The sequence below is a fragment of the Gracilinanus agilis genome, chromosome 2, assembly GCF_016433145.1.
Source record: "Gracilinanus agilis isolate LMUSP501 chromosome 2, AgileGrace, whole genome shotgun sequence".
Classification (NCBI taxonomy): domain Eukaryota; kingdom Metazoa; phylum Chordata; class Mammalia; order Didelphimorphia; family Didelphidae; genus Gracilinanus; species Gracilinanus agilis.
Genome location: NC_058131.1, coordinates 347,879,572 through 347,904,401, shown reverse-complemented (window position 1 = coordinate 347,904,401; position 24,830 = coordinate 347,879,572). Strand labels below are relative to the sequence as shown.

The 24,830-nt window shown below is 45.1% G+C and overlaps 1 protein-coding gene across 1 annotated transcript; it reads right to left on the bottom strand.

Annotated features, from left to right (window-relative positions):
• Positions 1-97: 97 nt before the first annotated feature.
• On the bottom strand, positions 98-24,702 carry GSS (glutathione synthetase). The gene is made up of 13 exons (XM_044661588.1): positions 24,647-24,702; positions 21,299-21,435; positions 15,502-15,647; positions 14,564-14,639; positions 14,084-14,223; positions 12,645-12,761; positions 9,820-9,900; positions 9,667-9,744; positions 8,099-8,165; positions 5,953-6,147; positions 5,185-5,266; positions 3,071-3,260; positions 98-555 (listed from the first exon to the last, which is right to left on the bottom strand). Exons 2-13 carry the CDS (start codon positions 21,425-21,427, stop codon positions 432-434), a joined length of 1,425 nt encoding a protein of 474 aa, XP_044517523.1. The 5' UTR covers positions 21,428-21,435; positions 24,647-24,702; the 3' UTR covers positions 98-431.
• Positions 24,703-24,830: the final 128 nt, after the last annotated feature.

Here is a 24,830-nt window from a genome sequence, read left to right as displayed (position 1 = left end):
ATCCTCTTGGGCAGAAGGATGCCTGCTTCTGATCACTGCTCCTCTTTGCACCTGGGTTGAGCAGAACTCTGCATGCACACTATATTTACACCAAGAATCCAGCTTTAATCAATGCATCTTTATTTGAGGGATGGGGAGCTAATCCACACCAGGCCCACATCTGGCCTCAGCAGAGGGGAAGGGTAGGGCAGCCTGTGATCCCACTGGGTTTCAAAGGCTGAGGCTTAGGGGAAAAAAATAGATTCCTGTTGCTTTTCTGGTCATCTAAAGGCAATCTGGGCTGTGAGAAGGGGGAGAGAGGGGAAATCTGAAAAAAAAAAAGGGGAGGGGTGGTGGTGGAGAATCCAAAGTCATTTGCTAGCAGGCCCTGTCCCACCTTACACACACACATATAGGGTAGTGGCCCTATGACCAAGTTCTCTACCAGCCCCTCACACTGCATAAGGGTTATCTAGGACAGCTACCCCAGCAGCCACTCCACCATCTGCATGTTTCGTGGATTTGGTACGGAGAAGATGACCCACATGCTTGTTCATCAGCAGTGTTTTCCCCTGCCTGCAAAAGGAGAGGAAGAAATACTTGTTAGCAGGAAACTGGTGGGCCTAGAGGAGGGGTGTTGATGGGGAAAGGGGAAAGGAAGAAGAGCCTGGTTCTAGGAGTAGTGAGATAAGGAGTAAAGATCTTCTTTCTTGTTTGTCAGGTCTAGTAAAGTCCTCAGCTTCCCAGGGTCCCTTTATCACCTGAGAATAGTTAAAGCCCAGCCCTGACTAACCTGGCTACCTTTCTTTGATCAACTCCTTAAGATTCCCTTCTCAAGCCTCCCATGGGCAGAGCTCCCCATTTCTCCACTATCTCAACCTTGTCTCATATACTAAAAGAGTGAAGTCAGTTGTCAAGAGCTCTCTTCTCCCCTCTTCCTCATCAAATATCACTCAAATGACTTCTGCCACCCTCTGCTCCGCTCCTTCACCCCATCTGGAACTCCTACTTCCAATTCAGTCTTCTTTATGAGGACAAGCGAGCCCATTCCATCCCATCTTCAGTAGATTGCCCCTCCATTGCACCTTTTCTCTCACTTAATCTCTCCATGTCTGCCTCCCCCTGCTGCCTATAAGCATGCCTGTGACTCCCCCATCCTCAGAAAACCTTCACTTGATTTGTTCATCACTATTAGCTATCAGCCCAACATCTCTTGTGGCTAAACTCCTCAAGAAGGCTGCCTACAATGAGTGTCTCCTTCTTCCTGTCTTTTCTCTATTTTTAACTCTATGGAGGTGTGAAGAAAACTCATACATTCTGGCTTCTGACCTCATCAAATCTGCCCTCTCCAAAACTGTTAATGATCTCTTAAGTGCCAAATCAAATGGCCTTTTTTAATGCCTCATCCTTCTTGACCTCTCTGCAGCCTTGGGCAGTGTTGATCATCATCTCTCTTATATTCTTGCTCCTTTTTGAGGTCTCTGTGACACCATTCTATCCTGGTTATCTTAACCGCCTGACTGCCCCTCCTGTCTCTTGCTGGATTTTTGTTCCCACCCACTAATGGCGGATGTTCTTTAAAGGCTGCCTTGGGCCCTCTTCTCCTCTCCTTCTCTATACTATTTCACATGGTGATCTCATCAGCTCCCATGGATTCAACTATCATCTCATCCCCAGGCTGATGAGTCTCTCCTGACCTCTAGACTTTCATCTCCAGTGGCCTATGAGACATCTCAAATTGGATGTCCTAGAGACAGCTTCTCTTTCCTCCTAAATCCTCCTTTCCCATTTTCAACCAATGTGTCATCCTTGACTCCTCACTCTCACAGCTTGCATCCAATCTGTTGTCAAGTCCTACCAAAATCTTATCCAGTATCTCTTGATTATGTTTTCCTTCTTCTCTGACACTGCCAGTACTCTGGTGCAGGTCCATTATCACCCCAAGCTTGGACTGCTACAAAAGCCTTCTGGTGCATCTGCCTGCCTCAAGTCTCTTCCCAATTCAGTCCATTCTCCACTCTGCTGTCAAATTAATCTTCCTAAAATGAGTCTGACTCCTCCCCTCGGCTCCTTCACTTCTAGGTGATCAAATATAAAATCCTGTGTCTGGTGTTCAAAACCCTACTTTTCCAGGCTTCTTAGACTTACCCTCACCCCTCCCACACACACATATATTCTGTGAACGAGTGACAATGAAATTGTTCCTTACACAAATTCCTTTCAAGGAGTTTAGCCACAATCTGGAGAAGAGATGTGCGGCCAACAGTTAGTGGTGATGAGTAAATCAAGTGAAGGTTTTCTGAGGATGGGGGAGTCACGAGCATACTTATAGGCAGTAGGAAGGCAGACAGGGAAAGACTGAAGTGAGAGAGAAAGGGTGATGGAGGGATAATCTGCTGGAGAAGATGGGATGGATTGGGCTCGCTTGTGTATGCAAAGATTTCCTTGGAAAGAGAAGTTCTACCATTTCATGGGAGACAGGTGATGGAACAGGCATTTCCAAATTCAGAGCATTTTCACTGGCTCTTCCCCCATGCCTGGAATCCCCTCCATCTGCCTCATCCTCCTTTTGACTTCCTTGCTTCTTTCTTAAAGCTAAAATCCCATCTTCTATGAGAAGCCTTTCTTGTCCCCCTTAACATTAATGCCTTCCCACTCTTGTCTCCACTTAGCCTGGACATAGCTTGGTTCTATTCAGTTGTTTTCATGCTGTCTCCCTCCTGCTTTAGACTCAGCTCCTTGAGAACTGAACTCTTTTTTGCCTTTCTTTGTAATATCAGTGCCTGGCACATGGTAGATTCCTAATAAATGCTTATTGTCTGACTGGCTGACTTTCTGGAGGGGCAGGCCAAGGATTTCCTGCAGAACTAATACCCCAGAAGCAACTCACTGGTCCTCTTCTCTTGCCACCGTGCCTCCCCAACTTCTGGTGGCCTGGGCCTGCCTGAGATCCTATGAAGAAACCGAATGATTCCTGTCTGACCAGAGTATGTTAAATTGTACATTTATGGGTCCCCCTGCTGCATAAGAGGCTGGATCCTAGCTCTGGCTTTCCAAGTCCACAGGCAGGCAGGCCTTTGCACTGGCTCACCTGACATAAACGCCAAAAATTCCCAACTCAGAAATGCACTGCGTCATCCGTGCAGGGATCCCAGCCTGCAGGAGACAGTTTCCGAAGGGTTCGGGCTCAATCTTCTCCATGAGAATGTAGGAAGCCCTTTTCTCACTGGCCTTCAGCTGCTTTAGGGTTTGTGCCATCTCCTCCCCGTACAAGTTGTTTCCTGAAACAGACCACCCCATAGCCGGTTACTCTGGGGATCCCACACTGCTGGGGACTCAAGGCCTATCGAGTATTCTCCAGCTTCTGCAAGGGGCCAAGCTGACCCAATTCTGAGCAAACACAGCTCCTACCCAAATGCTTGGCTCATTAGGGCTGGGTGTTCTATTAGTTCAGTCTAACAAGGCTGCCCTAATGGTTGTCAATGGCACCAGGAATTTTCCTAGTTATGGAAAGAGAGGCAGGATAAGAAAGCCCTTTCAGTGGTACCCTTGATGCATGGTCATCCAGTCTTTGCTTCAACACCCCTGGTAATCTCATTTCCGGGCAGCTCCTTCCTAGACAGTTCTAATTATTGCAGAGTTCTTCACTGCCCTGTAACTTCCATCGTCTTCCAGGACATCTCACTGACACACATATGTGTGAAGAGAATGTATTGGAAGGCAATGATCACATTCCTCCTAAGTCTTTTTCCAGGTATAAAAATCAACCAATCCTTTCAATTCTCCTTTATTTAAGTGGAATTGGAGCCAAGAGACCTGGGTTCAAATTCTACCTCTAACATAGCTCTGACGGTTCCCTCATCTATAAAGTGTAGTGGGTACCTGAGATCAAACCCTAATAGTGAGGATCTAAGGAGATTAATTATGCAAAACACTTTAAAAGGCTATCCATCTGGGGCAGCTAGGTGGCTCAGTGCACAGAAAGCCAGACCTAGAGTTGGGAGATACTGGGTTCAAATCTGAACTTAGACACTTCCTAGCTGTGTGACCCTGGGCAAGTCACTTAACCCCCACTGCCTAGCTCTCACCACGTTTCTGCATTGGAATCAATATTTAGTATTGATTCTAAGATAGAAAGGTTTAAGAAAAAAAACGGCTATACATCCTTTCTTCTTCCTCCTCCTCCAGTGCCTTCGACATTTTGAGCACGTTCCTCTGGACATGAACCTAGTCTGTCTGTCCTCAAAATATGTCTCTAGTATTGGAGGCAGTAAAAGTCAAATCATAAGGACAGAGGACTAACACCTCTGACCACAATGCATATTTTTGTGAAGCCTAAGGTTCCAATGGTTTTTTTGGGGGTGGGGTGGGAGGGGGAGGGTGGTGGTGGTCGTTTTAAAACCCTTACCTTCTGTCCTGGAATCAATGCCATGTATTGATTACAAGTCAGAAGAGTGATAAGGGCTAGGCAATGGGGGTGAAGTGACACAGCTAGGAAGAGTCTGAAGTCAGATCTGAACCCGGGACTTCCCATCTCTAGGCCTATCTACTGAACCATCTAGCTGTCCCAGGCCCAATGTTTTTAGTAGCTTTTTGCACATAGTAAGCTTGTGGTTCCCTACAACCAACCTACAACCTGGCTGCTACAAAGTCATTCCCTGAATGGGCAGAGGTCACTGGCACTAGGAGGGCCCCCTGAAACTCAAGAAAAGTAAATGCAGGGCAAGCAGAAGTGAACTGAAATCCCAGGGAACTCATTTCCCCAAGACAGTATAAGCTGAAGGTATAGACTCAGGCAATGTTTAAATTAATTCCTAAATGGCAGAAACATAAGGGGTTCTATCTATTAAGGGTAATTAGAAGGGCTGAGTGATCTCAAAACTTAAAACTGGCCCTGTCCATGGGCTCAAGAGACAATTCTGGTCCCTAGCAGCTGGAGAAAGCCTCCATCCTATGGGAAGATATGCGGCAAAGTTCTTGTGCCTTCTTGTGCCAGCAGGCAAGGGGGAAACAAGGTCCTGAATCTGGTGACAGGATGGGCCCCTGAGGCATGGAGAGAGGGGTGAGTAGGTCTGCTACATGGATGGTATGGGGGTGCTGCAGGGAAGGGGGAGGGTGTCAGCCAGCACTGGTTAAGGCCTGTGGTCCCGCAGCTTGCTTCCCTCCCTGGAACATCCTGGAGAAAGAGGGACACTGGCCACCTACCTCCACCCTCCCTTTGGGGCTTCAGGACAAATCGGCCTGGGGCAGCGATGGCCTCCATGATAGCACGGTCACCTTCTTCGCCCTGGCATGAGGCAATGGACCCATCATTGGCAGCTGTGGTGTATGGATCTAGGGTGGGGGTGGGAGTGGGGGCCTAGCCAACACTAAGCCAAATACCAAACAGGGCTGGGAGAAGAGCCCAGAACAGAATCTGGCATTGCGCCATCTGAAAGTTAAGTGGTCAGGAATGGAGGAAGGCCAGGGCCAGTGTTCCTTGGGGCTAGCTCAGAGCTGTCCCTCATTCCTCCTGAGACAGCACAGAATGAGCTTCGCGAGGGTGGTTCCTCCTTTCCTGGAACTGGTCCTAGCAGGAGCCCAGCCTCTGTACTCTATGCAATGGGCACAGAAATAGCAACAGCTACAGAAATTCATCATCTGCATAGAGCAGGGGTGACCCTGACTATAGCCCTGCCCTTCACACGGACTAAGACTGACTGTGGCCACAGCTCTCAGAGAAAGGCTGACCCTGACTAGATCTGTCCCACCAAGAGAGGTTAACCCCAATTTATAGCCCTTCCCTCCTTACAAAGGGAGCCTGACCTTGACCCGAGTTCCCTGTCTTTACTATGGAACCTGCCACAAACCCTACCACGAAGAGCACAGCTTTCCCCACCAAATCTTCCTCTTCTTTAGGGGCCAATTCCATCTTAGGAGAGAGAAAAGGCTGGAAGGCTCCCAGTAAAAAAGTTGCTGTGGGTGACTATTTACCACATCCAAGGAGTAGAGGCCTGCAAATGTGGCCCGGAGGCGGGCCACAGCTTCTGGCTGGTCTGGTATCAGGGTCTCCAGCACCCCTGGGCGGCTCAGCTCTTGCTGGACCTTCTTGGTCCCGACCAGCTGAGTGGCTATGTCTGGGCACTTAACAGCACACGACCTCTCCAGGAGCAAGCGTGCTTCCCAGTTCTGCAGCAAGAAGGGAAAAGAATGTTCCAATCTCCCCACTTCTGCCTCAAGACTGCTGTGAAGAGGCAGCTGCTCTGGCTTCACATCCAAGACACTTGGGGAGTCTGTCCCAGCCACCAGAAGCAATGCTGCACATGTGGTTAGCAATCAAGGGCTCAGAAATACTTTGACAGAATCATAGAATATAAGAATGAGCAGGAATTTGTTAAAAGTTCACTTAGGAGGCAACTAGGTGGCTCAATGGATAGAGCTCCAAGCCTGGAGTAGGGGGAGGGGGGCTCTGGGTCCAAATCTAGCTTTAGACACTTTTTAGCTGTGAGACTCTGGGCAAGTCACTTAACCCCCATTGCCTAGTCCTTACCACTCTTCTGCCTTGGAACCAATTGATTCTAAGATAAAAGGCAAGCATTTAAAAAAAAAAAAGCCTATTTAGTCTTCCCTCTATTCTCCTCCTCCTCTTTGTTGTTGTTGTTGTTGTTGTTGTTTTTTAAACTCTTGTACTTCAGTGTATTGTCTCATAGGTGGAAGGTTGGTAAGGGTGGGCACTGGGGGTCAAGTGACTTGCCCAGGGTCACACAGCTGGGAAGTGGCTGAGGCCGGTTTGAACCTAGGACCTCCTGTCTCTAGGCCTGACTCTCACTCCACTGAGCTACCCAGCTGCCCTCGCTCTCCTCCTCCTCTTTGTCATGAGCTATCCCAGCAACAACACACTCTTCATGTCAGTCCTCTTGAATATAAGCCTAACTCTTACACTGATACTTCAATAAGCACAGCCTATTTATAAGGTAGGCAATCCCTGGCACATAGGCCAGATGCAGATCCTTAGATAAGACTCTTCTGGCCGATTTTGTCCCTCAGACTATTCTTTCTAGCTCCCCAAGTGCTTGGTTTCCTTGACATGGAATGTATGTAGCTACCTAAGGAGTTACCCTTTCTCAGTCAGTTCCCTGAGGAATCATCCTTTTTTACCAGACAAAAAATCTTTAGGCACACTCTTCTTTCTAGGCCCAACACCTAGCCCTCCTTCACCTTCCCTCCAACAGGTTTCCCATTTTCTAGACAGTATGACTCAGCCAGATATGGAGGTAAAGGCATTTCAATTGGTTTTCCCTTTCCTCTCCTCCCACATATCTCCCTACAATCTACCCCAATTTATTCAGAAGGCCCTGATAATTCTCTGACGAGCTCGAGGCCTGTAGTAGTTGTCTAGATTTTCCCCATTGCCTATCCTGACAGTCTCCAATCTAAAGCAGGGTTTCCCAACTTTTTCATGGATGTCAGAACTGGAAGAGGCTTTAAAAATTCCCCATCTTAGGAGAAAGGAGAAGGTATTTGCCCAATGTCATAGCAAATCAGTAGAAGAGGAATTAAAATGACATCCTATGTCCTGAAATCCTTTGTATGACAAGCCCTCGATTCTATGTCTGTGTGTGTCACATGAAGTAGGGCCCACTAATAGTCACTGTGAGCCTCAACCCATTCTATGGCACATCTGTAAAAATCTATATGAACCACAGCATGCCTGGGGGACAAATGAGTCCCACCAGTGTCTCAAGTGGCCACAAAAGAGGAACAGAGAAGGCTTTCTGAAAAGATTGCATATGCCTCTGAAGCTGAAGAGGAGAAGGATATTGATACTCAGCTGCTTCAAAGGAGCATGGATGAGGTTATGGATCTTTCAGACTTCATATTAAGGAAGGCAGAGGGAAGGAGATACTTTTTTAGTAGAGAAAGAAAAAGGGCAGGGGAGGCAAAGAAAGCACATAAGGGCCATTTGGCTGTTGGGGGGGGGGAGTAGAAGAACCCCAAGAAGAGGCCCCCTAGGAGCAGAAATGGAGCCAAAGATCAGAGAAAGAACTCCATGTCAATCTGATGCTGAAATTATATGATGCTATGATATGGTGGGGGCGTTGCTGTTAATGGAATAGTGATTTAAACACAAAACACCAACCTGGGGGCTATACTGACTGGGCATATAGCCATCACGGAAGTAAACCACAGCAATCTCCTGGCCATCCCTGGAACACAATGTGAAGAAATCTTTTGTTAAAGTGTAATGATAGTTAAGTGGTTGAACTGTATATAATGTATCTCACATATCAAAAAGAATCTGGCTTCTTAAGAAAGTTAAGTGGCAGTGTCACTTACACAGCAAGAGCCTGGCTAGGAGTTCAGTGGAACTGGCCTAAGTAAACCCTCATGACATTACATGCCTGCCACCTACCCTAGTACATAGGTGAACTAGGGAAAGAAGGGATGCTTCAGGCTTTTCCAGGAGAGCTAGGTTAAGATGAAAAAAAAAACCTAGAGGTACCAAGAACCATGGGAAAAAGGGGGCAGCTGGGTAGCTCAGTGGATTGAGAGCCAGGCCTAGAGACAGGAGGTCCTAGGTTCAAATCTGGCCTCAGGCACTTCCCAGCTGTGTGACCCTGGGCAAGTCACTTGACCCCCATTGCCTACCCTTACCACTCTTCTGCCTTGGAGCCAATACACAGTATTGACTCCAAGACGGAAGGTAAGGGTTTAAAAAAAAAGAACCATGGGAAAAAACAGGAGAGGTAAAAACCAAGGCACTGTGGCTCTCTTAACTGAGCAGGAAAATAGTGTGAGTATGGTGATAAGATGTTGGGACTTTAATACTTGAAGTGCCTAGGCCTAGGATGGGCTGGATCAGGCCTCCCAAGAGAATGCTCAGTCAGTCCTGGTTAAAGGAGCAAAGTACAACCTTCTATACCTGGAAGGAATTTTTTTTCTTTTCCTTTGCTTTACTTAGAACCATTTATTTTATCTATTTAAATTAATGACAAATCTAATTCATTTCAGTTCAACAAACTGCTTCCCATACACAAGATGCTAAGCTGGGTAATGGGGATATAAAGATGATAAACAACCAATCCTCAGAGCTTATAGTCTAATGGGATGGATGATGTGCACACAAAGAAATGATATAAAGGAGAATGTGGGGGGGGCAGATTCATTTTAGTTTGATTACAGTAAATGAGTATTCTTGGTATAAAAATTCTGGTATAACATTTCCTTTGGGCAATCATTAGGGATGAGGGCTTTCTGTAGGGATTCTTGGCTTCCCACTCTTAAAGGTTTCTGCCTAAACAAGTGGCTTAATTAATTCATGAATGAAGAGGGCACATAGTTCAAGGAAAAAACTGGCCTCTCCCAATGCTCAGAGTGCCAGGTACATCCTACATTGGACAGGGCGTCACCTTCCCTTGCCCTCTTCCTCTTGCATGACTGCCTAGACAGGGAGGACAAGAGACAACGTGGGAGTCCATGTGGTAGATATACTGTCCTGGCAGGGTCAGGGAAAGCAATATCAAGGAAAATTTCAGTTAATGGACCAGAATACTATTAGCATTATTGTTCGACTCATTAGAAATTTGCTTTCCTTGGATTCCTTTGTGGCTCACATGCTCTTTCCTACAGAGGGAGAAGTAGATGTGTTCTTTTCAGGGTCCTCTTCATCTTTTCCCACCTTGGAAAGCAGCCCATCTAAGAACTTACAAAAACAACTTCCGGTCTTGGTCCAAAGCTCCTGTTTTAGCAACATCTTCAAACCTTCGACGAATCACATGGATATTCCTGAAAGAAGGCATAGATCAGTGAGAGAAGTCCTGAACTGCTGATGCTGGCAGGGTCCAAAGGGGTCACACTTACCTGGCTAATAGGTCATGTTCTATGTAGTGTTGGTCAAACACATTTCTTTCCTCCTCTTGAGCAATGACAAGAACTAGAGCCCTACACAAAAAGGACACTGGAGTTAAAAAAGATCTCATTTTCTTTTTGTTATACCTCCCTAGTACTTAAGGGGTGACTCATCTTCCCAAACTAAGACATCTTTTAATTCCTATCTTTTGTCACTAAGACATGTATAGTCATTGTCCAGGAGAGATGAGGAAAACTAAGGCCCAGGTTGGAGTTAGATTGTTTCCCAGGCCCTTGTGTGGTTTGCACATCACTTGGGGGAAAAAAAGAATTGAAGGATGGGAGGCAGGAAGAATGCCGTCAGGTTGGGCTGACTGGATAAGTTCTTACCAGGATTAGAAAGGAATGAAGATGGACTGAGGCTGGTACTTCTAGCTGCCTGAGATCTAAGGGAGCTAAAGTATGAGTGCTTGATACTCAGTTATTTGCCTAGATCCTCACCCTGGAATGCTTAGGTGCTTTGGTCTGGGTTGCTGACTCTTTGTTCCCTTGTCTCCTTCTCAAATTCCTGATGCTTATTGCCTGATTCCCAAAACTAGATCCATTACCTGCCTGAACCTATGGGACTTTTCAGAACAAAACAAAACTCCTTACCTTCTGTCTTACAGTCAATTCTAAGTATTGATTCCAAAGAAGAAGAGTGCTTAAGGGTTAGGCAGTTGGGGTTAAGTGACACAGCTAGAAAGTGTGAGAGGCCATAATTGAACCCAGGACCTCCCATCTTTAGGCCTGGCTCTCTATCCACCTAGCTGTCCCCTCTTGGGGACTTTTCTTAGCTGATTCTCCTAGACTTCAAATCCAGACCTTCCTGATTTAGTCACTATTCAAAGGCCTGGCATAATACAGGGAGCATCAGCCTACTGATAGGCCTAAAGATAGGTGCCCAAGAAAGTAAAAACAAGAAGCTTATTACCTCCCCATCCTGTGACAGTCCAAAGATTAGCCGATTAGCCACAGCATTTATCTGATAGCCAAGATGTATGTAGATGTGTTTACCAACATGTTCTCTAGCCATGGTGAAAGCCCCTGGGCTTTTCTCTTTTTAGGAGAGGGAAAGACTGAAAGTCTGATGAGTTCATGGAAATATAGAGGATGGGTAAAGCTGGCATGCCATCTCATCTGACCAAGGAAAAATGTTCTAGCTGTGGAGGTCACTGGCAGGCAGTGGAAAATACCAGGGAAAAAAGAGAGAAATGAGAAGGGAGGAGAGAAAGAAGATAAGGGAACAAATGGAAGAGAAAAGGGGGCTTCTCATGAGTGTTGGGATCACAGGCTGCCTACCTTCCCTTTACAAAGTACTGTTCTCCCAAAAGATGGGTGCTCTTTTATGGAACCAGCCAAAAAATGCAAATATAGACTTCTCCCTAGCTGAGAGTTTATGCAAATGATTTTCTCTTCTTCCTCATGTTTTTTGCTGCCCCTGTCCTTTTATTAGAAGGACAAACAACACAATGCCAAGTCCCAGGCTTATCTTTCTCTTGTTTAGGGCTCTGAAGATACAATTTTAACAAAGTCTTCCAAGTGACAGATTATTTTGAAAAGTCACCTCACCAATAGGAGCCTAAATTTCTGCAACTGTTAAGGCTTCATGAACAATAATTAATAATGGCAATTGTAGAATCAGCACCTGATACTACATAATTCTTATGAAAAGATCATCAGTAGCCAATGTAGGAAATATGTACACCGTTTGGCAACTTAAGTGGTCTAGAAGATAGATGAAAATCACATAAAACAAAAAAATTCAAAATAAAAAGTTCATGTAGGGATCTTTCTACTCTTACTTTGCACATAATTTTAATGAATTTGGATTTCTGGCTTGCTAATTTGAAGCAGTTTAAAAGCAACAAATTCCATGGGCATGGATTCTAAACATAGTCAAATAAATTATAAAAAATAAACAAGATCTTATGGAGCCTAGAGCCCTAGAAAAACATAGCATAAGGACGAGACCTGCATATATGCTACACTGGCACAATGAGAGGAGAGAAGGCAGATTTTTTGCTTTGACTCTGACTGAATCACAGGTATGGGAGGCGGAGATGGGGAGAGAGCCACAGAGATGGAACATGGGAGTTTGTAAACAGACTATGAGATGAGAGACAACTTAATTGTAGTGAAATGGAATATGCAATTCACAGAATCTCAGTTAGAGGCCTGAGAATTCATCTGGCCTAATCCTATCTAAAGAAGAATCCTTTCTACAACAAACTCCCCAAGTGCCAAGGACTCTAGTCTGCTTAAAAACCTACAGGCAGAGGGAACCCAGTGTTTCCTGAAACAAATCACTTCACCTTTGGACAGCTCCCATTGTTACAGTTTTTCCTTAGCCAGAGGTTCAATCTGCTTCTCTGCATTTTCCATCCATTGTTTCTGCCCTCTGTAGTTAAACAGAACAAGTCTAATCTCTCTTCTGCACAGCTAGCTGACTATGTGAAGAGAGTTATGTTTCCATTAAGTCTTCTCTTCTCCAGATTAAACATTCTCATTTCCTTCAAATGATCCTCATGATGTGAATTCAGAGCTATCTGCCATCCTGGTCACTCTCCTCTAGATATTCTTCTGCTCATCAATGTAACTGCCAAAATGTGGCACCCAAAAACGAAGCCAATACTCCACATCTGGTCTACCCAAGAAAGAATATAGTGAGTAGACTATTACTGCCCCAGTCTTAGAACTATTCCTTAGAGAGGTGGAATAAATGAGGCACTGCTGTCTGTATTTGCCACCTTCACAAAACCCAAATAAAGACAATGATCTCCATCTCTCATTCTTACTTGGATGAGCCGTAGAGTTCCCATGCTTTGGCAATACCCAGAGCCAGCCCCTTGCTGGGATTATTAGAGAGGATGTTAGCAGCTTCCTTAGTTTTGCCCAGGACATTAAGGATGTGCCTGTTGGAGGAAAGACAATGGGTTGTCACGTAGACCTGGGGAGCACCTGAGGGTGTAGTTCTGCTTCTCTCTAACTGATCAGCCTGACCTCTCCTTAAAGACATGTCACATCCATACAGTCTGCTGAGTAACTCAAAGTATTTTAGAAATGCAATCCTCTAGGATCCACTGGGAGTCCCACCTCCTCCAGAGATTCTTTCCCGGCAATTCCAGCCCATGGTCTCTTCCTGTTGAAGGGAGATCTACCTCATTGTTCACACTATACACACCCTGGAAGATTATATACTATCTTGCATGAAGTATGAATATAATGTGTTTACTTTTTTCACCCTCCAAGTCAATTAGGTCAGAACTCATCCATCCATGTGAGTGTTATCCTGCAAAGAAGTCCCTTGGGAAGCGGCAACCTGATTTCAGTGAGGCCACTGCTGTTTTGGAAGCTGCTTCCAGAGACGGCCCAAAGTCCTTTCTTTGGGAACAGCCTCAACAGTAGCAAATCTTTGTCCTCGGAAGGTAGAAATGGCCAAAATATATGTTGAGTTGATTCTAGTGAATAAGGTGGATCAATCATTCCTATTTGGGGCCAGAAATGAGTTGTGATTATAAATTAAACAAACAAGAGAATGTAGGTAATGTATTTTCTAAACTTTGAAGTTTGGAAAAAAAGAAACTTTGAAGTTTGGAGCTCTGTAAATGGCAGTTGCTTTTATAACTTAGGGAACAAGGCTAATTTCTCTCATTAGACAACTTGTAACTTGACACTGAAGGCAATTACTAAGGAAGAGTTCCAAGATGTTTTGATTTGAAATAAGTGCAGAGTGTCCTATGGGAGATAGTGTGTTTGCAGGACAACACTCCTTCAGGAGTATGGCTCTGGAGGGTTTGGGAGGACAATCATCTCCTGGTCATACCACTAAATGGCATCTCTTAAATTTAGCTTGTGTTTCGTTTTCCCCAGCAGACTGCAAACTTGTTAAGTCAGGAACAGTGGCTTCTCTTGTGCTTCCACAGGGTGTTGAATACGGCTAGGCACAGAGCAGTCCAGTCAATACAGACTTATAGAAACAAACTCAATTCTGAAAATTTCACTCTGAACTATAAGTGAGATTTAAGAGCTGGAAATCCTGAAGCCCAGGCCTACTTTTGTAAGCCAAGGTAGTGATCTTTTTCCCCAGGTGTGACTGAAACTCTCTCATTACACAGCCAGTGCTCTCTGCCTACAGCAGGTTGGGTCTTATAGCCCTTTGGGATGGAGACACCTTAGGGCTGCCTCATGGCCTGAGAAAGTCTGGCCTAGAAGTAGCTGTATATCAAGGGCTCACCGATGCACAGCTGGGGTCTTGGAGGAGAGGCCCCCAAAGCTGGCAGAAATGGTGTTGATCTCGATTTGTTTCAGGACCGGGGGGCCATCTGCACTGCGGTTAAACATGTAATCAGAGCGATTCAGTCCTAGAAACACCGTCTGCAGGAGGGAAGACAAAACGCCAAGGACGGCTGTCACCAGGGATTTGTGTGGGCGCCGTCAGCAAGCAAGGGACTCAGACCTGTTTCCATGGGGGGAAGAGGAAATTTCCAGGGGCTGCATCATTATAGAACAAATCATAAAGGATCTACCAGAGACCCCAAGGGAGCTCATTAGTCCTTTTTGAATCCATTGAGACAACTTATCTCTTCCTCCCTATCATCTTTACCAGATAAATTCAAATAAGCTCCAATACCCAGGAAAAGAAGCCACGTAAGCCAACGCTCATAGTGTGTGAGTGGAAGGGTGGGGATGATACAGGGGCAGGTAGGGGAGTTACCTGGGCAATGCCCTCTTTCAGGACTTGTTTGTAGATGTCAAAGAGCTGTGCGACGAAGTCATCTATTTTAATGGTGCTAGAAGAGAAGTAGAAAGCAGAAGTCACTTACCATAGAGTAAATATCGACTACAGTCTTTTTCCTATTTCCATCAGTGATCCTTCCCCAACACAGGGCTTTTCATGTAAAGGATCATTCTCATGGGAGGTATCTCATCCTAGATCTCAGGGAAACAAAAATGTCCAAAGTGTTGCTCTGCCCTCAGAGGAACAGAGAAGAAGCAACCCTTGCCTTCATGAAAGAGACATTATTCTGTTTGTCTGAACTCCTATAGCCTGCCCAGACTCATCTTTCCAGGACCTGGACAATCTAGGAAAGTTAGGGTGCTAGAAAGGGTTAGTTAGGGAAGCAGAAACATGTGGCGGAGAATAAAACCATTACAGTAAGAATGTCCATATTAACTAGAGTGGAACTATATTTCTATCTACTTAAAAGCCACAAAAGCCTTTGATTCACACAAGGTCAAACCCTCCCAGTTTTGGGGAATGAAGACAAGTTCTTTCCTCCTGCCCCTTGGGAGAAAAGGAGAGAGACTCATAGGAGAAAAAAGGGTCAGCTTGCTCTCAGGGCCATGACATTACACAATGAACCCTGGGGTTGGCTAGGCATGGGCCTGGGGCTGTACTTAAGGGTGGTAGGCTATATAAAGCAGCAGCTGGGAGAGCAGGAGTCATAAAGCAGGGCATTTCTTAATTGGAGTGAAGACAAGCAAATCTAGTTGAAAATATTGGTTGTCATTTGCACCTGACCTGATTCCAAATGGAAATGCCAGTCTTCAAAATAAGAAGTCAGTAGCCCATCTCAAATCACAGGTCCCACCCCATTCCCTGCCCATCTCTCTCTCCTGGCCTTTGTGTTTCCCACCTAGAATCCCTGGTACCTGCAGAGTGTCTGTTCCAAGAAGGCCGAGTTCTGGCTAACTGTGTCCACGAGGAGATTGAAGTCTGTTTGCACAGCATAGGCTTGTTCAAGAAGCTCTCTGGGTACTGCGGAGGGGAACAATGTGAAGGGGGCATAACTTACAATCTAAACAGGAAAAGATGACAGAAGATAAAACAACTTGTTAGCTTTTCAGCCAGGCTTATTATTAGCCTTTCTACACACATGGATTTGATGCAGGAAGCAGAAATGCCGCATGTGCAAGCAGGACCACCACCAAGCCAAGATTTTCTCAAAGCTCTAGTTTTCTGACCAATAGAAAATATTCTGAGGGTCTTGTTTTATAATAAGATATTCCAACCACAATCAGTCTAAACTCAGAAACAATTGACATACACTAAAAACCACTGTCACCCAACCATGCACCATGGTACCCATATCTCTAGGCAGCTAGGTGGCGCCATAGTGCACAGAGCACTGGGTCTAGAGTCAGGAAGATGAATCTTCCGAGTTCAAATCTGACCTCAGACATGTCCTTATTAGCAGTGTGACCTGGGGCAAATCACTTAACCCCATTAGCCTCAGTTTCCTCATCTGTAAAATGAGCTAAAGAAAGAAATGGCAAGTTACTCCAGTTATTTTTGCCCAAAACATCCCAAATGGGTTCACAAAGGGGTAGACATGCCTGAAAATGACTGCACAAATAACAAACCCACATCTTTGGGCTTCTATTTCTGAACTATATTTCAGACCCTGGTCCACTGAGGAGCTAGCCCTTTAAGATCTTGAAACAGCATCAATGACCACATCCTCCTAAGCTTTCACACCTACAGTGATCTCCAAAGTGATCTCAAAGTATAGGAGAGGGTAGGAAGGGACACGGTCTCCTCACAGTGGGAAAAACATAACCTAACCAGTCCTGGGCACCAGCAGCAGCTGTGCAGACAAACATCTAGCAACCCTGCTCCCACTGATCCCAGCCTTCCCACCTCCTGTTCCTCATTACCACAGGGACAGGTTCTCTCCATAGAAGCTGGTGAGTAAACCCCTTTCCTGCCCCGTACCCCCCAACACAAATATTCATGAATTCAGATTTTAGTGGCAAAGAATGATGAGCAGATACAAAGAGGCTTCCCACTCCTCATTCCAATCTCCCCATCTGTCTTAGGCACAGCAAACATCTGTCTAGTCCACTATCCAGGTTTCCCAGCTTCGATTGCTCCTTGTCTCTCTCACCCCACCTCTGGTCTTTGCTGGCTGTGTCTGGTCTGCTTTTTCAGGTTCTTGCCTGGCCCTGCTGCTTTCCAGACTCAGCTTCACTGGCTCAGTACTTAGTCTGCTCCCCTGGTTTCTCAACTTCAGACTTATGCCAGGGCCATCCTTTTGCTCTCCTGACTTTGCCCTTTATATCCTGTCCCTGCCCCTTCAGGTTCACTAAACGTTCCCTAGGAAAAGGAGCCCTGGTTACTAAGGCAATGTTCAAGGCTTAGGGGCATCACCTAAGGAGGGCCCACATAGTCAGAGAACGTGAGAATATATTATCTGGAGTTCCCATATCTATGAACAATCACAAGCAATGTCAACAGCAAATATCCAGTCTCTAGTCTCCAACTGATCCCTGTCTAGGAATAAGAATCAGGGGGCTGAGATACTCTTACATAAAACCAAATACTGGGAGCCATCATGGGTCAACCAGCTCCAGGCACTATGCTCTCATCACAGTCACCCAACTCAGTTGAGTTCCCCTCATTGGGGTTCACCAGCAAATAGATGCCCATATACAAGCCATGCTTAGTGGCCTGTATGCTGGCTCAAGCTGCTCAAAGAAGAGGTTTCCATTTCATCAAGAGCCTCTAGTCATTCTAGGACTTCTGGTGGCCTTGGGTCCAGTGGACACTACATTAGCACATGCAAAGTCTTTGCCCCAGAAAAGGATCCTACCAGTCAGGAAAATGGAAGGTCTCTGAGAGCTCCTACTCATCCTCTGCACCTGCAGGCCACATTATCTTTCAACTTTGTAATTCACCTCTCCCATCTCACACTCATGACATCATTCTTCTTCCTGAAGACATTCACCAGAAGGGCCCATCTTTTCCTTTTGCCTTGGTCTTCCCATGGCCACCAAAAGTAGGCCTACCCATTCTCTTCTTCAAAAACGATTTGCTTCTATAGCCTCTCAAGCTCATTGGCTTGAATTTCCACTCCCAGATCATCTGTCACTTCTGAAACTTCTATTTCTATTTTGCAAATGCAAGAAAAGCTCATTTCTACTTATCACTCTGAAACTGGTAGAAAGACTGACCACACCAACCAAACTTTCAAGCAGTATCTGATGCTACATGATCTTATCACCTGCGTAACCAGGTCACCTTGTTGCCTAGGTTTTGTTATAACACTAATCACTCATCTAAACTACCTTTTCTATAATAAATGATGGCTTTGATTTCTTGTACTTCCTAGATTCCATTTCTCCCCTACACTCAAGTATGCCATGGACATTTCTAGAAGGAACTAGAGATGACTAGAACAATCTAAAAGCTCTTTCCAAGGAGCCTATAAATATTATTCTGTTTCTCTAGGGAATTCTCTCCAGATAAGATAACAGATATGGTTCTCCACCTATAGTTTGCTTGAAATAGTTCTTCCCTCCGGACAACAGAGAACTATTCCCTCTAGGAGGGACCCCTCCCAATGCTAAAAGTGGTAAATAAGATGACCTCTGGCCTTCAACCACCTACCTCCCTTCATGTCCAATCTAGCTCTGTTTCCTACCAGCACCTGCTTTGACCTAACTCCCCCCACAAGATGCCCTTCTAGTATTAAATGAATAAGAACAAGACCTGGGCCATTAAGGTCTCTTGCTGCAGCTATGATTCAATTCAACAAATATTTATGAAGTACCTACAATTTATATTTGTACTATATTTATATTTGTACTATCTGTCCACCTAGAAAGGTTGTTATTTGAAGGATTAAACATAAGAACTAGTATAGTGCCTCCACACTTCCAAATTTCCATGGCTACTAGCCAAACAAATGTTGACTCTTAAATTCCCAGGAAGCATCCAACCCTCAGGGGAGAGGGAATAAAAATTTATTGGTACCTACTATGTCCAGGTGCTTTTATCTCATTTGATCCTATGAAGCAGGTGCTAGTATTATTTCCATTTTAAAGTTGAGGAAACTGATGCTGAGTGTTAAATGACTTGCTCAGGATCACACATCTCATATGTTTCTGAGGCTGAGTTTGAACTTGGCTATTCCTGACTCCAGGATCAGGGTTCTCTTACCGTACGTTGGCTACCCAGATCCATTAAGGCAGTGGTTCCCAAACTTTTTTGGTCTACTGCCCCCTTTCCAGAAAAAATATTACTTAGCGCCCCCTGTCACATACTATCACTACCCCCTTACAGTTATTCACCACCCCCAAATGCACCTGTGGCCATCACTGCCCCACTGGATCGCTGCAGCACCCATCAGGGGGCGGTGGCACCCACTTTGGGAATCACTGCATTAAGGCATTGGTACTTCATCCAAACAGCCCAGTCAATGGATAACAAATCTCTGCCCATTTATTGCTCAAACTTCCTGAATTTTTTTTCCTGATTCTATAGATTGGGATTCTGCTCATACCTGCATTTATTGACTTTTTGCTCTGTCAGCTTCTCAAGCCTTTCAATTCCTAACTTATATCATAATTATGCTTTTGTCCATCATTCTGCTTTCAGGCCCTGTCCTACCTTTTGCCCCATTCTGGGCAGGTATCTCCAACACAAGTGTTTATGATTCACTAATAGCTCCCTACTGCTCTTGGTGTCCCATGGGCAATGAGCTCTTTTCAATTGGGTCAGTTTGTTGCTGCTCCCTGCTGGCCCTGGAGAACTCTGTGACCCTGAAAACCTTTGTACAGCCCATTAACTTTCTATGTACTAGTTCCCCATTTCAGTCTATGATTGCTGCCTCTCTCCCCAGGATCCCTAAAAATGTCCCAAGTCTCTCTTATGCTCTAAGAGGAGTAGGGAGGAGGCTTCTTGATCCCACTGCTAGGATTTTAGAAGAGAAACACAGGACAAGTTGGAACTCAGAATGGATAACAGAATTAATGTTCAGGATAGGCTGGTTCCCAAGTCAATCTAGAAAAGCTCATACTGAACCTATTACTAGTTGAACTCTCCTATTAATATCACATCTATGCAAAAAAATATTCCTTGTTCCAAATGACAAGTTTATAACTATTTTCTGGAAAAGTATATTCGTGGAGCAGCTAGGTGACTCAGTGGATAGACAGCCAGGCCTAGAGAGTGAAAGGTTCTGGGTTCAAATTTGACCTCAGACACTTCCGGGCTGTGTGACCCTGGGCTAGTCACTTAACTCCAAATACCTAGCCCTTACTGCTCTTCTGCTTTGGAATCAAAACTCAGTACTGATTCTATGAGAGAAAGTAAAGGTTAAAAAAAATAATAAACAAAACTCAAGAAATATGAGTAAAATTTTATTTTAGAAATATGAGAGAATTAGGGCAGCGAGGTGGCTCAATGGGTAGAGCACCAGACCTAGAGTTAGGAGGACAGACCTGGGTTCAAATCTGGTCTCAGATACTTCCTAGTCATGTGATCCTGAACAAATCACTTACCTCCAATTGCCTACCCTTTACTACTCTTCTGCCTTGGTACTGATACTTCTAATACAGAAGGTAAGGATTTTTTTTTGGGGAAAAGGTATATTTACAATTTGGAGATTATCTGTACTAGTAAGAACTAATAAGGCCTTACAGCCATAGTGGTAAACCTATGGCACATGTGCCTGACCTCACCCCAGCACAGGGTTCAACAGAGTTCATTACTAGAAAGCCAGGGGGATGTAGGGCTGGACTGCTCCCCTCCCCCTCTCCACAGACTCCTGAGGACATTTCTTATAACCCCACCTCTCTAAAAGGTTCCCCACCACTGCCTTATAGAATAATTCATAAAGCTTAAGGATTTTAGCATTGGAATGAATGCACATTAGCTGTTATTTAAGAGTAAAGAATTTGGCATCAGCCTACAAAGAATACTGAGCTGAGGCATTTTATTAGGAAAAGTTTTTTGTGTTTGTTTTTTTAAGTATTTCAGTTTTACAGGGTAACTCTGGAATTTAACTCTGGAATAAGCACTAATTTATGAGAATTACATAGAACTTTCTCATCTTTAAAATTCTGCTTGAAACCTACTATTCCCAGATGTGTTCTGTCATGCCCCAAATACTTCCAATACAACTCCTGTACTCCCACACATAGCTGCTATTGTTTACAGTACAATCTCTATACAAATGAATGGGCTGGCATGCACAAATATACACATATATCCCCTATCCTAAAGTCAGTTAACTTTCAACAGGAATAACAGAGGCCCTTATCCATAGATCAATGTTTGCTGACTGACTGGAGAAATGGAATGGAGGAATGAAAGTCTTGTTCTGCTATGGCTTTTTTACAAGTAATTTAGAGAGGGAACTAGCTAGATGGCTCGGTGATTGAGAGCTAGATCTAGAGATTAGAGGTCCTGGGTTCAAATTTGGCCTCAGACATTTTCTAGCTGTGTGACCCTGAGCAAGTCACTTAACCCCCATTGCCAAGCCCTTACCTCTCTTCTGCTGTGGAACCAATACTGATCCTAAGACTGAAGGTAAAATTTAAAAACAAAACATGTAGTTCAGAGAAACTCTAAGTCTTGCAACTGGAAGCAACCAGCAGCTTCCCCATCTGCAAAGCAGGCAACATTCTCATTCCTCCCCCCCAGGCAAAACTCAGTGCAGCTTACATTAGAGGAGCTGGGTTCCTGCTTGGTCCTCATCAGCACACCCTCCATCAAGGCCTTGTCCACTGCCTGCTGGGCCAGCTCTTCTAGCTGCTGGTCATCCTGCAGAATGCTTTCCCAGCTGGTCGTCATCACCCCGACTAGGACAGGCAAGTGACAAAGTTACAAAGAGGCTGCCCAGAGAGCAAACAACCCTTTGTATAACCTAGCTTCCATGGAGGCAGTGTGATGTGCTTAAACAGCGTTGGATTTGGAGGGGGTTGGAATCCCTGATCTTCCTGTCAGTTTTGCTATTAAAAAAGAAGCTCTAACTCCCCTAATTGGAGCATGCTTTGCCAGCCACTGAATTGTGAACTCATCACAGTGACCAGGAGGCAGGCTTTCCACAATCCTGCCCTGAGGCAGATGATGGGAGCCATGCCCAGGCCTGCTTCATAGTAAAGTCAGACATGTTGTGGACCACACCTCTCTGGTAACAGTTTGGTATTGGGTAACAGTTCTCACACCAGGCTTGTACAGCTAGGACCACTTAGGATGTCCGTGTTGCCTTGGGTTTTCAAGTGGATGGAAGCTGGGGCCTCATACTGAACCAAATATGCCTTCATTCAGGGAATTATGCAAATGAGCTGATTCAGTGGTTTTAGAAAACAGTTTAATTGGAACTAAACAGCAGAGTTACTGTTCAGGGACTCAAATGGTTTTAGAAAGTGTATAAGCTTCAAAGGTCTGGATAGAAAGGACCTGGATCTATGATTTTACTGGTATTGTAACTCGAAAGTGAAGAAGCTCCTTTTATACACAGGTGTGGGGGGTGAGGGGAAGGGAGAGAAAAGGAGACAGAGAGGCAGAGGTAGACCACAGAGGGAGAAAAGAAAAGAAAGAGAAAGAAAAAAATATGAGGGAGAATACTTTGGTAAGAAAAATGCCTAGTGTACAGGACAATAGATATTCAGTTTAGTTAATGAGTATGGTTTCTTCCGGTTCCCTTAAGGCAGCGGTTGGCAACGTATGGCTCTCGAGCCATATCTGGCTCTTTTGAGGGCCAAATATGGCTTTCTGCAGGAGCCATAAAGTCCATTTTTTTTCAGGCACTGTTACAGGAGCGCGCACTGTGAGCACTGTACGGCTCTCATGAAATTACATTTTAAAAAATGTGGCGTTTATGGCTCTCACGGCCAAAAAGGTTGCTGACCTCTGCCTTAAAGGTTTGGTTTCCAATTAATAAGAATAAAACCTTAAGGTCCACAAAGCAGTTCCCACATACCCTTAAACCAACCAAAAAAAAATTTTTTTTACTAGATGGGTAGGTATTATAAGTATCACTCAAATTTTACCAAGGTAGAGTAATTTGAAGACTTCACAAAGCTACTAAGTGTCAGTGTTCATTCAAAAGCTTAAAATAAGTTTTTAAATCCTTACCTTTTGTCTTTGAGTGGATACTAAGTATCAGGTCCAAGGCAGAAGAATGGTGAGGACTAGGCAATTGAGGTTAAGTGACTTGCATAGGGTCACATATCTAGGACTTGTCTGAGGTTCCATTTGAACCCAGGTCTTTCCATCTCTAGGCCTGGCTCTCTATCCACTGTGCTACCTAGCTACCCATATCTTATGTTATTTCTAGTATGTAAACTCCTTGAGGGAAGGGTCTTTTTTGGTCTTTGTTTTCTAGGGGTGAAGTGGGGGGCACTATGGAGTAGCAGACCAAGAACTGGCCTCATATACTGGCTCTGCAGGCCTCAAGGGCAAATCTAATACTTTTAAGTTCCAGATGAGTTGCAGAGTTGCCATCAGAAATGAAATTTCCATTGTGGGAATTCCCTGTAGAAATCATAGTTCTAGACCCTCCAATTTCCCCACTCCTCTTAAAAACAGGTCAGGAACTCTCGATACCAAAGACAAAAATGGAACAAATATTTCAGAGCAGGGGAAGGGAAAATACCAAATTAAACTACCTTGTCTAGACAATGACCTGCAGTTAGACGAACAGATTTGAATTTGGGCTTCCTGACTCTAAGCCATGAATAACAGCATCACATTTCTATAGGGTTTTTAAGGTTTAAAAGGCTGTCTCCCTACTGTGGAAGAATAAAAGGATTATTCTTCAGATTTCTCTTAGCACTTTGCCTGGCACTCCTCTGCTAGAGTCCTACTAGAAATTATGACATTTATCTTGATATCCATGCCTCATCTTTTGTTTTCACCCCCTTTTCTACCTCCTAGCCTCCACATCAGACTCCATAGGGACAGCAAAGTGACTCAGTGGCCTAAAAATGGGAAGTCCTTTCTAGCTGTGTGACCCTGAGTGAGTCACTTAACCCCATTACCTAGCCCTAATCACTCTTCTGCCTTTGAACCAATTCATGGTATGGATTCTGAGACAGAAGGCAAGGGTTTCATGAATTAATTTTTTACCAATTACATGTAATAACAAATTTCCACATATATTTTCCAAAATGATATAATCCAAATTGTCTCCCTCCCTTCTTCCCTCCCCCTTCCCGGAGGTGGCAAACAAGGTAAAGGTTTAAAAAAAAACAAACAAAAAAAACGTGGTAGGAGCACAGAAGCATGAACCAAGTGCCCTTTTTGGTCATGAGACAGGATTTAGAGTTGAAAGTAGCCTCAAATAGGACTACCTAGTCAAAACTGTATATCATTTGATTTTTAGAATAGAAAACTAGGTTCCACAGTAAGAAAGAAGTGATTTGCACATAGCAAAAGCAAGATTTGAACTCTGATCTTGATTTCAAATCCTGAGCTCTTCCCTGGGAGCCTAGGTACACTGAAGTCCCCATTGTGGGAAGAAGCTGCTGGACACTCCAGTGGATGGAGCTGGGGAAGAGAGAGGGATAGAAGAAGAAACTGGGAGAGTGGAAGGGGGTGAAAAGAGGAAGGCGGGTATAGGGAGAAGTAGAAAAGAGGGGAAAGGATAGAAAAAGGAGAGGGAAGGAAGAGGAGGGGAAAGGGGGGAGAATGGAGTAAAAGAGGGGAAAGGAGGGAAAGGGAAAGGAGGAAGAAGGGTGGGGAGGAGGAAAGGGGTGGTCCTAAGCAAGGGGCGTGGATCTCCTCGGGTTCAAAGCTCCACGGCTGCCTCCGGGGACCTTAGATCGAGGAAGCTACAGCCCAGTCCTCCATCCAGGCCCAGGAGCTTCTCCCTTCCCCCATGCGAGCCCAGATTAGGGCCGCGCGCCTGCTCCGCCAAAGCGGGTGGACCCGTGACCGTCCTTCCCTCCCTCCCGCCCCACTTCCCCCGGTCTAGCCGAGCTGGCGGCGGCCCCTCCCCGCTCTCTAGGAGAAGTCTCCGGGAGCATGTCCCTCATAGGCCACCGTCCCAGGCGTCTTCTCACTTACCCGAACGTTCGCACAGGCCAGGCCACAGCAACTTGGCTCCAAGCGCCGCTCCAGGGTGGGAGGCCTCCTAGCCCTGGAAGGGAGGGGAGGAGCAGAGAAGAGGTCGGAGCACGAAAGAGGCGGGGCCGTGAAGCATGAGTCTGCGCACTAGGTAGTGCTGGGGAGATGGGGAGCTAAAACTGGG

Excerpts from the sequence above, each read along its gene's own strand:
- GSS (XM_044661588.1), bottom strand. The coding sequence starts at position 21,427 with ATGACGACCAGCTGGGAAAGCATTCTGCAGGATGACCAGCAGCTAGAA. Across the intron at positions 14,640-15,501 it reads TTGGAACAGACACTCTGCAG|CACCATTAAAATAGATGACT; the intron begins GTACCAGGGATT and ends CTTCTCTTCTAG. Across the intron at positions 12,762-14,083 it reads AAGACCCCAGCTGTGCATCG|GCACATCCTTAATGTCCTGG; the intron begins GTGAGCCCTTGA and ends TTCCTCCAACAG.